This window comes from Onychostoma macrolepis, chromosome 19 (assembly GCF_012432095.1).
Source record: "Onychostoma macrolepis isolate SWU-2019 chromosome 19, ASM1243209v1, whole genome shotgun sequence".
Lineage (NCBI taxonomy): Eukaryota > Metazoa > Chordata > Actinopteri > Cypriniformes > Cyprinidae > Onychostoma > Onychostoma macrolepis.
In genome coordinates, this window is record NC_081173.1 from 11,312,858 (window position 1) to 11,326,027 (window position 13,170).

The following is a 13,170-nucleotide window of genomic DNA, read 5'->3' on the forward strand; positions in this document are numbered from 1 at the left end:
TCTTTCAGATGTGAATGCTATTTTATTTCAACTTAAAGATGATTATTACGTTTTCACACTGTTGTAGATGAGCCTCCAGTCTAATTTGTGTTTGTATGTTGCATGAGGGTGAATGTGTTATTGGCTTCAGATAAGTCCTGAGTGCAGTGCTGGTTCATTATTAATGATGCGCACACTGTTCCATCTTGCCCTGCAGGGGGTCCACTTACATACTCCAAACACACACACTATGAGTGCTATCCACAAGACACTGATGCCCACTCACATGTACAGTGATAGTTTACAAAGCTATTGAATACACTGAACTACCCTTTCACTTTGGAGGTGTATAGGACTTCCTTCCATAGAGCTGTTTTCAAAACAGAAATAATCTTAATGATGAATGTGTTTATTTTTCAGGTTCTTCCTGCAGTCCTGGAGACTCGCTCTCAGAGGGAAATGATTCCGCATGAATTGCATGGACCGCTCTCCCACAGCAGGTGTGACTTCCGTTGCTTAAGACTGAAATCTGTGTCCATCTGACCATAGGCACAGGACACATCCCCTCACACCACCCACTCTCCTCTCTACCCCATCCCCATCCTCGCTCCGAGCCAGTCAGTGGGAGGGCACACTCTGTTAGCAATACAAACAGAGACCAAGAGGCAGAGGAAAAGAGCCAAAAAAGACGAGGAAGAAACATCCAGAAAGAGTGGTACAAGATTCCCAGACACCATGAAGTCAAACCAGGAGCGGAGCAATGAATGCCTGCCCCCAAAGAAGCGTGAAATCCCAGCAAGCACTCTGCCCTCAGAGGAGAGGCCCATGGTGATGGCGCCTGCCAATGAGAGCCAGCGTTCGGGAAACCTGGCCTGGCTTGCCAGTTTGGCAAGCGGACATGACAGAGGGCGGCAGCACTACAGCACCTCCTCAGAACCTGATGGGCCTCAATACAAACCGTTGTCAGCCACGCTTGAGAGCACACCTCCCTCGTCCATGCACTTAACCAGAGCTCACACTGCAGTGACCACCATACCTGCTGTGTACACGTCACCCCTCTCTCAGCCTGCTGGCACTATCCAGTACACACCCCTGCCTCACAATCTTCACTTCATCAGCTCTCCGTACTCTACACCATATGCTGGCTACATCTCACCTCTAGTTCCCCCTTCGGTTGCCACCACTACCACACAACGTGAGATTTATGCCAGCACCTCCATTTCTCCAGCATCCAAAATTGACCAGCACCACCAATTGGGCCGTCCTCCTGGCATGGTCACAACGGACAACACCTCTTCGCCCCACTCCACCCAATACATCCAAATTGCTGGTTCTCCTCTAAGCTTATCTCCTCGGACTGCTCCGTCACCCCATGCTCACTTGCCTCCACACTTACACCCTCACCACACGCTCCCAATCAGTGGCCCCACGCCAGTCTTTCACATCACACACACAGATGGACCTTTACCCAAGAGGGAGGAGACAAGACCCAGGGAGGTTCTGAACGGAGAGCTGGAGAAGGATAGACGCTTTGGTCCATCTCCCGAATCTAGTGCAGGGAAGCAGGGCAGCACTGCCAAAGGGGGTTCCTCCACCCAACAGCACCAGATCCACCAGCATCAGAGCCCACGTCACTATGAGGCTCGGCATGTGGTGCTACCTGCCGAATATGCGCAGGACAGTGCAGCCATGCGGACCTCGTTGGTGTTGGTACCCAACAGTCATAGCTCCGGTGGTGCTGATCCCAGAGGTACACCTGACAAGCTGCCTCCCCCAACATCCCACACTGAGAAAGGAGGGATTTGTGCAGGCAAACCTGTATCCCGCAGTTCCTCCTCCTCGGCCTCCCTTACATTTCATCCTCCCCCTCCACCTGTGGACAGTCTGAAGGGGGCAGTTACCACACTGTCTCCTCATACAGTCATCCAGACCACACATAACACCACAGAGTCACTCTCCCTGGGCCTCCCCTCCACCAATTTCTACTCTGCTCAGCAGCCCATTATCGGTTACATTGCCGGCACAGGACACCAGCAACCTCTCAGCTACCACACCAGCCTATCCCAGCACCTGGTCATCCCTGGAACTCAGCCGGTCATCATCCCAGTGAGTGGAACTGAAGCTACTGCTACATCGACCCCACCGCCCTTGCCTGCGGCACTGCCCCATGCTTTCGTCACCTCAATGGCCCCAAAAGTAGAGACTTTTGAGGCTCCAGCCCCTTACCCTCACCCTGCTGCAGCTGTGGTTCAAGCCCAGTTACATCTGCCTGTGGTTCCAGCCCCTGCCGGCCTTCTGACGTCTCCACCGCCACCCTCAGCCCCTTCACTGCCCCCTTACTTCACCAAGGGCTCCATCATCCAGTTGGCAGATGGGGAATTGAAGCGGGTGGAGGACCTGAAGACGGAGGATTTCATTCAGAGTGCTGAGATCAGCAATGAGCTGAAGATTGACTCCAGCACAGTAGAGCGCATCGACAGCAGTCATACGCCTAACTTTGCTATTATACAGTTTGCTGTCGGAGAGCATCGCTCACAGGTGGGATAATATGTTTTTGCTTTACTCTTGAAATATCTTGTACAGTGCTGGTTGTTTCATGCCACTTGTAGTACGAGTTTTACAATGGTTTGTCTAATTTTCATAACTGTTTATATACTGCATAATTTTATAGTGTTTATTATTAGCTATATACAGTGCATATTTTAAGGTGGTTACATTTACATTAGAATACCGATTACACTCAATTAAATCCTGCCATCTAAAGAGGATTACAGTGGACATATTTTGTCCCTCAAAGGTAGCTTGATAATATGCAAATATAATTTTTTTGAAAAGATGGCTAATTTAATTTCATATTTAACAATGCTCATTGGCAAAAAAAAAAAAATCTTTGCACCTTTTACAAATACCCAGGGATCTTCTTTACTTTGTTACATATTTCATGCATTTTTATCATCAGTTTGAATAACCATATGGTAGTCATTATACATTTTTTATAAGCTGTGAGGGTGTGAACGTCCTCCTATATGAACTCCACCTGCACTCAATCAGTGTAACTAGATGTGGGGTAAATTGGCAGCTGAAATCATCTCCCTGTCCCATAATCCCTCCCCTGGCTGTCCCCATGGCATCTTTGTTTAGTTTGTGTGGGATTCACTGGCAGAATTGAGTCATTCCTTATTTCTGCTTCCTTCTGTTGTACTGTGAGTGGGCTGTATGAAAAATCTGCTTCATTTGTCTGGGAGTTGAGATGGGGGCCACCCACTCGAAAGCAGTTCTAAAGTCTGTCAGTTTGAGAGGCGCCGATTAACAGATGCTATTTAGCAAAGGCATTCATTCATATCATCAGGCATTTTTGCATGACTTCTACTGTATGCATTTAATGCCCTCTCTTTTTGCCTTCCTTTTTCTCTTGCAGGTCAGCGTGGAGGTGCTAGTAGAGTATCCTTTCTTCGTGTTCGGCCAGGGCTGGTCATCATGTTGTCCAGAACGGACGACCCAGCTGCTCGAGTTGCCATGCACCAAGCTTTCAGTAGGCGACGTTTGCATCTCCCTCACACTGAAGAACCTGAGGAATGGCTCCATCAAGAAAAACCAGGGGCAAGTCTTGGATGCGCCTTCCCTCGGTCCACCACTTAAATCACCCAAAGCACTCTCAAGCGGCATGCGAGGGGGTGTTCGGCACACAGAACAGGAAAACGGACTCGGGCAGTGTGGAGATCAGGGAGGTGGAGGCGTTCAAGGCAATAGAGAGAATGGAGAACTGAGGTTTGGCGAAAGAGACATCTGCAAAGCACCACCGGTCACTGAATCAGAGTCTGGCAGCAAACCCACAGGCCGCAAAAGGAGGTGGTCGGCCCCTGAGGGCCGCAAAGTAGAAAATCCTGAAGGAGAGCCTCCTTTAACGTTCCCCAAACCTTCCTTCATCCCTCAGGAGGTTAAAATCAGTATCGAAGGCAGATCAAATATTGGAAAGTGAATGCACATTGGACTGTCATATTTTAAAAGCAAAATTTGCCCTTGGAATGTTTTAGGTTCTTTATTTTATGTTCTGATTTAATTTTCTATCCAGATTAATTTACCTAAAGGCTAAATTTACTCCGTATGTACATTATCACTTCTAACATTGTAATAGATGCATTCAATATTACACAGGCAATTGGGTGCAGTTCATTTGATTGGTCAAATTCTGGGTGGGTGTAGTGCAAGGTGGGAAGGTCGTGAGATACCTTAGCACTGCATGATATTCTGAAGGCTTCAGTATACACAATCAGTCACAGCTAACAAGGCTAAGACGTCTCTCCAGTCTCTCATCTACGACATCCTCTACTTTATTTTTTAGCTCAGACAAACCTGGTTTAACTATACCTAGTGGCAATTAAATCATTTGCCTGCTGAGTGAACCTGAAAATGTTAGTAAGGGAAGATGAACAACTGGTGTGAATAACATTGCTAATGGTGGCAGAACGGAAATCACTCCTCCACTGGTTGCAGGAGTTTACATGATGTCAGCCATCTTGTTTAACTGTGACTAAAAAAGACTATCCAAATCAATGCTAACAATGTATCGTCAGCGCAGTTAGACTAGCATAGATTATATTAACATTTATCGAAATGCAAGAAGAGGTTTCCAAATACTATGGTACAGGCCAAGAGAGATGATGTCATTGAGCGGTGCCAGTTGCTCCTCAGAAAGACGAAACTATCATTTAAAACAGGGAAGATGGACTAGTCTATTTTTATATATCCAACCTTTTATTTGACTATTTTTGTAGTTTTGCATGTTTTAATTTTCCGTCTCACTTTTCAAACCCTCCTATCACACATGATGGGTAGTTTTTTTTTTCTTTTCTTTTCTTTTTTTGTGATGAATGTGTAAACCTTGCAATCAGGGGTCATTTTTTTTACGTAGGCACAGGATGGGTTCTTGTCTATGTATATGTATATGCATGGATGTATCTTGATGCATACAAACATAATGGGTGAGAAGATCGACCAGTCCCTTGTTTTTAGCGCAGTCTCACCTGTTTTTGTTCAAACAAGAGAAAGTAGATATTTTTTCCGAAAGAAAGAGAGCGAAAGTTGTCTGAGAAGGATGAGATGAGTGTTGTCCTGAAGCACTTACTTAACACACCTGTCATGCTCACTAGCTGATAGTAACTTCAATCAAATGAATCAAATTATTATGTTAATTATTACTATTATTATTATTATTATTATTATTGCTACTACTATTTTCTGTTGTTCTTTCAACATGAACACAGTACTGTATGCTGTATCATGAATTGGATGTTGTGTGGCACTCTGTGGGATGGTGATGGCTCACAAGGGTCACTGTGAAGGGATGAATGTAACAGGTGATGAAAGAGAAAACAATGAGATTTTGTCCCCAAGAGGACTGTTTTAAAGGAAGCACTTTTTTTATTTGCGTATGATTGGCTTAGCCTTCTCAAGCAATCTGACGACTTGAGTAAAGACGGGCACAAGAGGCCGCGGACCGTGAAACAACTGCCATTTAAGTCATTTAAAGCAAAAAGAGTCGTATGAAAGTGTGAATGCAGGTGGGAAGAAGTACAGAGACTGTTTATATATTTGTGAGAGATATGAGAGACAAAGTGAAAGTGAGAAACTCTGGCTACAGGATTCTTCGGAGGATCGAAGGGTGTCGTATACCTGTTTGTTAGCAATGTATGTGGTCGTGCACGCATGCGAGTCCGTGTGCGGTTGCACATGGGCTCAAACACACATAAACACGTACATGGTTACGGTAATTTTCAATCATGTTGAAATATGTCATGTATTTTTTTGTACATTAACATGTATAGAACTGCATATGCTATATCTATCTTACTGTATGAGAGCGCAAGACTACATGAGCACGTTTTTAGTCCCGTCCCCCAAGACACTTGACTCATTGAACGTATGTGAAAGCAGTCATGTAGTAATTTCAGTGATCTGTAGTATATTTGTGTGAGCGTGTGTGAGTGTGTGTTTGTGTGTGTGCAAGTGTATGTGTGTGTGTACATACCACACATATTATAAATAGATATTTAAGTTCTACTTAAAAGAATATTGCAATTTGCACATCTGGAGAGATAGTAACATGATTTATTTTGTTTTCTGCCAGCACAGGACAGGGCCGAAAACCTGATTTTTACTGAAATGTAGCAGTTTCTTGACAAGTTTGCTTGGTTCGCAGGTCTGTTGGGTTCATTTTCATTAGGAACGTCAGGAAGCCCCTTTTCAGGGGGTTTGAATCACACACAAACACACAAAAGTAGGATTGTGCACGGTGCTGTCAAAGTGTTCGCTTCATAGGGGTGGATGAAGTCATAGCCTGTAGCCTGCATACTTGTTGAGTCCTTTGAGTGGCCACACTCAAGTTAGCTTGGGAAGGTGAAGATCTGGCAGGAGGATGGGTGGTAGTAGAGAATAAAAGATACATAGATGGATGGATTGAGTTAATGAATGGTGGAGGGCGGGTGGGTGAGTGCACCCCATATACAATTTGAAAATGCTTTATTTTTTTATAATAAAACAGGGTTTCTCAGATCAACACCACAACCGTGCATTTTTTTCTTTTTTCCATTTGACATGATGTCTCTGTCCCCTCAAAGTGTGAGTTTTACTTGGATTGTATGTGTGTGGATGTATCTGCTCTAACCAATCAAACTTGATATTTTCGTTGTGTTCAACATTTATTTTGGGCCAAAAGGTAGAAATAAGATGTGATATTGTTTGTCCATTGAACCACCCCAACAACACGACTGTCAATGGTGAATCAGTCTTGCGTTTTTTTTGTTTTTTTTCTGATCTTTCGCTGTTGTCCTTCTCTTCATGTAATGATCAGTGTTTTGGATGTCGCTCATTGCTTCGATCATTTTACAGCCTGCCTCCTTCTGGTTGCACAGTGCGGTTCCACGTACACACGAGATGCATTCCGAACAACGGCACGTAGCAATAACCCTTAGTCTCTAGTGCTGAACCAAAAAATATATAAAAAAACAGAGAACCGGACATCAACGCCAGACCTTCTGTTCGACCTCAGCAAGCTGGGTTTTTTTATCCTCTTTAGGTTGATTTGCGGTTTGCACATCCAGCCCTCAGTAACTTCAGGGAGAAATGTAAATTAATATGCAGTGACAGAGTCTGTCCCCTTCTAGTCGTCTTAACCCGTAATCGATAGTGACCTCCAGATGCTCTTCAGGTGCCCATACAGAACCAGTACGCCTCTCTCAGAGTATGTTTACCCAACTGCAACCGTTAGCTACCTTCTGTTGCCTGGCATGTACGTGCGACCGCTTTCTCACCCGGCTCACCCGCTATAGTTCAAGAACGTTGTTTTCTTTTCTCTCTTTTTATCTGTCTCTTTCTCTCTCTCTCTCTCATTCATAGCCATAGAACCTCGACAGTATTTGTGATGGAGTTTCATATTACCTAGCTTGTTGAAATTACAGTAGTTTTTTGGGGGGGTTAAGTGGAAAAGTCAATTATAACTCTCCACCTATTATATCTATTAGAGTCGATGTAAATTGACATTTCAACCCATTTTACTTCCATAATGTGATGTATTTCAGAGTTAAAAAGGATATTCAATCAAGAAAACTGGCTTTTCGAACCAGAATGCATACCAGATTGACCCTTCGCAGGGAGCTTGATTGACAGGCGATCTGACCAATCATAAAGCCGAATCTGCCATTTTGACAAACAAATCAGACAGTAGAGTAGGTTAACTTCGGTGGACTTAAACTTGCAAAATTGTGTGTATTTTGACATCTTTCCGTGGTTGAAATAAAATACTTTCCCATTTCCATTCATGTTTATTTTGTGCTTTACATAAATATGAAAAGGTGATCGGTTCACGTGCCACTTGAACTGAGGTGCTACTGTGACCTGTCACGACACATTAGAGAGCCACAGAATTATTTATTATTTATTGTTTGAATTTCTTACAAAATGACAAAATTTTAAAGCTGAGACTTTGTTTCATACCGGAAGTAACCTGCTCTGTCTTGTCTGTTGGCACATTGTCAGTGTCTACTTTGCTCCGCAATGTATTTTTCAGAACATGATGTATGGCGTGAGAGTGGCATGACTTATCGGACATAGCAAGGGGGTGGGTCTTTGTGAAGGGTCAATTGGTCAATATTCATCCCATAGCCTTTCTAGCTTAAGTGTTGTCAGTGAACAAGCAAAGTTTATTTATATTCTATACAATGAATCGCTCACAATAAGATCTGGAATAGGCATTGAGGAAGTAAATAGGGTTCATTTTGATTCACTTGTTATAAACCAGGACAAAAGCAGTTGTAAATGTATAATTCCAGGTATGTTTTTTTTGTTTGCATTTGGACTTTAAGATGTTACGACTTTAATCTGAGCGTCCATGTCACTGATTGTCTCTCAAATATTGAGGAATAAGTCCAACTGCAGATGAATTAAACATGCTTGACGTGCGATGACCTGAATGAATGAAACATCACAGATGTTCTGTGCCGTCACATTTGATGGTCATCACAAACAAAGAGAATAAAAGATGCACATGGTACAGCTGGCGCTTTATTGTGCTGATAATGATAGTCTCTTGTGACCTCCACGCAGAGAGAGACGAGAAAAATAAGTGAACATTACAAGCGGCGGACGCTTTTTTTTTTTTTTTTTTTAAAGCGTTAATGTCATTTAAAAACTCAAACCCCACTGATGACGTTCTAAACTCTTCTGTTTAAGTTTGACATGTTACACTCGTAACAGTTCGTGCCATCTGTATGTAGCACTGTTTCTGTGGTTTCCATTCATATACCTTCTCCCTTAAATTGTACTGCTTGTTTAAAACCAATTGTAGCCTGTGGGTTTTATGATTTTATTTTGCTATTTGTAAGTGAATATGGCAAATATTGTGTTTTCACTTTGTAGTGAACCCCTGATCTATCATTTTTGCACATTTTTGCTTTTTTTTCCCCTCAGTGTGTTTCATTCTCTTTGGCAGAGGGGTGAGTTTGCTGTCTGTGACATTGACAACATCATTTGCTTTTCTGTTAAAGGTCAAAATCTTTCCTTGGGCTTACTCAGGGATGAGAAATAGGTGTGAATGTGTGTGTGTTGAGGAGGTTTTGTGACCTTTGAAAGGTTTGTGTACATGTAAAGAGATAAATATATACATATATATATATATATATATATATATATATATATATATATATATATATATATATATATATATATATATATATATATATATTCTTGTGTGTTAAACTGCTGTAACCAGAAGCAGTCATTTCATTGGCCCAGTGCTTTGGTTTCCCACAATGTCTCTACACCATATGAGGCCTTCCTAACACACTCTGTCCGTCTCTGTGTATCCGTCTGTTGGTCCGCATCACAAGCTGTCTGTCCGTCTGCCTGTTGTCCCTTTGACGTCACAAGCCCAGATCCTCACACATGCAAGATACTGAAAAAAGACTGAGAAATGATTCATCGACCTCATCAAAGTGGGGACCACTTTTATAGAAACAAACAAAAACAAAATGCACATTTTTTTTGTCATTTATAGAATAGATAGACTTGATAATACTGTTTCAGCACTTTCTAATCCCGAGGAAGATAGGGTGAGAGGTTGGTGTCATCGCAGTTTCTCCCCTCCAATACGAATTCCCTCTGTCTTGGCCCGTTCCTGGGTCCAACGGGCTGAGACGTCGAGGACAGAGAGTTGAAATAAAGTTGGAATGGTCCTCTATGAACCTGAGATGACTTTACTTTTTGTTGTACTGATGTGTGCTCGAACACCGTTGTTCGGTTTTATTTGTTTTATTTTCATGTTGGTTCTATATTTGACCTTGCTTCATGTACTTTGGACTTTGTACTTTTGCTTCGGTCTCCTCTGTAGCACTCTTTTATCATGGTAGGAGACGAGAGAAAGTGTTTTAATGAATGTTTTTAAGAGTTTTTGAGCGGCTCTGTGACAGCTCGCTCTCTCACAAGAGGAGCACAGCTGACAATTTCCTTGTTTTTACTTTCATTTCTCTGGCACAAATGACAAAAAAGACGAATGTTGGATTGCGAGTTTCAGCAGTTTGAAAAATAAATCAAAAGATTTTCTTTTCTTTTATTGTGGCTCTCATTGAAAAAACGACAAAAAAGCTTTTATTTTGAGTTTTATTTTGACTTTGAAATCACTTGTAAAATCAGTCAGAATTTCTCTGTTCAACTTGACTGTTGTTTGACATCTTGTCAATTGTCCAAACCGCTGGATTAATAACCTCAGGCTGAGAATCTTCTACAAGCCCACATTACGGTTTTGTTTCACCCTAACTAACTGATGTATGGGCTGCTTGATATGGGTATTGTAACTAGTCCTATTGTTAATTCTATAATTAATAAATGAGCATTCAGCTATATCAGTGCTGGATAGTGAAAACCGTGCAAACTCCTTAAAAAAAAAAAAAAAAAAGGAGGCATGCCCGGCCCTTGTCCTTGTCATGCCGTTTTGGTGAGCCGGTAAACTGATAAACAGTTCCTCAGAGAGAGGTACGTCCTGTGTTCTGTCACCCTCATCTGGCCGGGCGCAGGAAAAAGACTTGAGCAACCATCCTCTGATGAATCCTGAGGAGTATATGTCACTGTTGGGTTGAACTGGACACTCAACCCTGGTTGACCACTGAGAACTAAACGCCAGGGACGTGTTGACCATCACAGGCCTGAACCGACTCGTGTACAGATGCTGTTTTCACATACCCGATGTCACCTTCACGCATAGCAATCAACAGCCTCGTAACGTGTGTATTTATCCTTCAGAATTTGTACAACTACACTCTCGAGATTACATATCTTCAAGAAAAAAGGTCATTTTGTAATTCTGGATTTCTTGCCAATGAATGCTTAATAAGATGTCTCTGTAAAACTGTACTCTGTAAAATCTTTTTAGGCCTAATTTTAACGTCAGTCATTTCCAAGTATGTTTTGTGTAAATTGGATTCTGAATGAACAGTGGAGGTAGTTTCTCAGCACTTTGAATAATCGCCCCATGATTTTAAAGCTGAGGCCAGATACGCAAACTATTAGCCGGAGGTGAAATAACACTATGTACTCCTTGTCAGGTGAACGGCGTTTGGTTATCATTAAATGTGAACGCATGTCCAGCCACCTCTTCTTTTTTTTTTTTTTTCCTTTTGAGATTGAAAAGTGTTTTGTGATGCACAGGAAGCCATTGGTCATTCCTCAGGAAGGAGTGGGTTCAGATATAGCAGTAAAACCCCAGGCTTGCTGGACTAGAGGTGTTGCAGGTCTTGTCATAAAGAGATTTGAAGTCTTCCATTGGAAGGGAAATGGAAGCTGTTTCTAGTTTCTTTTTTCACTTGCCATTGGGCAGAAAGATCCACGAGCATAAAACCTCCGGATTGGACCTTTACCTGCTGTTTGAAAGCAATGACTGGGTGGATGCATATTGTCAGTGTTGTTGTTTTCTTCATAGCTTCAATGCTGTGGATTTGCTGGACCTATAGTGTGTAAGACACCACTCAGAAATGTTGAGCGAGACTGTTAAAGAAAAATTGAATGTCACATCCAATCCTGAGGTTCTATTTTCTTGGAATTGTATCAGAGGAGTCTGGCCAGTAGCAAGAGATGGTCGTTGGAAGCGGAAGTAGTGTTTTGCACCTTATTTAGTAAAGGAAACTAGATATTAAAAAAATATAAAGCCCTAGGTAGGAAATCATTGTGAAAGGCAATTTTTTTTTTTTTTTCTTTTGGTTCATTTTATTTCCATATGCGTGCATACTCTGTAAGTTGTGCAAAATATTGTACTTGCACTAGCTTTTTTAAAAAGAAAACTAATATAAAAAAATTTGAATTGAAATTCTATTTTCTAATTGTGGTGTGTCTATTTGTAGGATACACTCACGTTGTTTCTTGGATTTTTTGGTCCCTTTCTTTGATGGTGCTTGCCGGTTTTCTAGTTAGAACTTATTTCATTATTCTGAACAACAAAACAATATTTGATTCAGGTTGTGAACAAATTTGTTTAAAAAAGAAATTGTCTGTATACCAGTACAAGTTTATTGTTGCAGTATACACGTACTAATAAAAATTACAGTGCCAATTGCAAACTGCACCCTTTTTGGAGTTTGTGATTTGTGAGAATGAGATTTCAAAGGTGTTTTTGTCATACAGCGTGGGACATGAACATATACTCGCAAACAATTGCACACAGAGGTATTCTGCAGGCTTCTTTGGCTCCAGTGCACCTAGTCAATGGAGTGTGGGTGTTGGTGGAGGTGGCGGCCTTGATTATTCGCTTCTGTTCCGGGCTGGATCATTCATTTGAAAAAGTGTAGATGCAAGACATTGAGATCTTATCAGACACTGACAAACCCACACTTGACTGGGAAATAGTTATGACTGATACAATAAGCCAGACCAATTCAGCTCTGTCTGCTTGTCTGTCCTTGTTTACTATTTAGTTTCAACCACAGTACAGTAGTCTAAAAAGTTGATTTAATAAAATTATGAATGTACACACTTAATTAAAAAATATGAAATACACTACCATTGTTTATAAACCATTAAAGACTTAACTACTGTGAGCCAAGAGGTCGTTAATCGATAGTTTTGCATTCAACAGTGGAATTACCCATGATTCTCCAGAAAAATCACCACCAAGTCCCCACCCACTCCCATGAAGCAATGCAAATCAGTCTTCCTATGCTCTCAAATGCATAGTGCATATTTTATAAGAAGCACATTGTTTCTGTATCAGTTGTGTCAGCCTCAGATGTCACGCACCCAAAAAGAAGAAAGCCGTCAACTGTGACGACGAGCGCTTTTCAGGATCAACTAAACGCTGGATTTTCAAAAGTATGTGAAATATTTAAAGTTCGCGGCATAGAATCTTTAAAATAAGTCTGAGAGTTTTACACACTGGTCTGTTATTGTTGTGACATTTCCACTCCCCGAAGCGTGACGCTGAACGAAACAAACTGTGATTGGTTGTTAGACATGTCGGTCAAACGGCCTCATGGGCGGGCCTTGGCCAGTAAAAGCTGCCATGGATTCCAGACCTTCAGCTGTCCATCTACGGAGACTAAATCAATAGTTTCTAGTTTCAATAATCTCTCGAATGAGTTCATCCTCCTCATTAAAACTGTTCTCAGTGTTCTCAACCTTTGCCTTTTTATCTTATTTTCAAGTACTTTTTTT

At 41.9% G+C, this 13,170-nt stretch overlaps 1 protein-coding gene across 4 annotated transcripts in view; it reads left to right on the top strand.

Annotated features, from left to right (window-relative positions):
* atxn1a (ataxin 1a) overlaps positions 1-12,085 on the top strand; it is a 105,162-nt gene extending 93,077 nt beyond the window's left edge. For all 4 annotated transcript variants that reach the window (XM_058752720.1, XM_058752721.1, XM_058752722.1 and 1 more), the window contains 2 exons: positions 400-2,517; positions 3,398-12,085. In XM_058752720.1, the coding sequence (XP_058608703.1) occupies positions 715-2,517; positions 3,398-3,958 (2,364 nt within the window). In that variant the 5' untranslated portion in view covers positions 400-714 and the 3' untranslated portion in view covers positions 3,959-12,085. The remainder of the gene's footprint in view (positions 1-399; positions 2,518-3,397) is intronic.
* Positions 12,086-13,170: the final 1,085 nt, after the last annotated feature.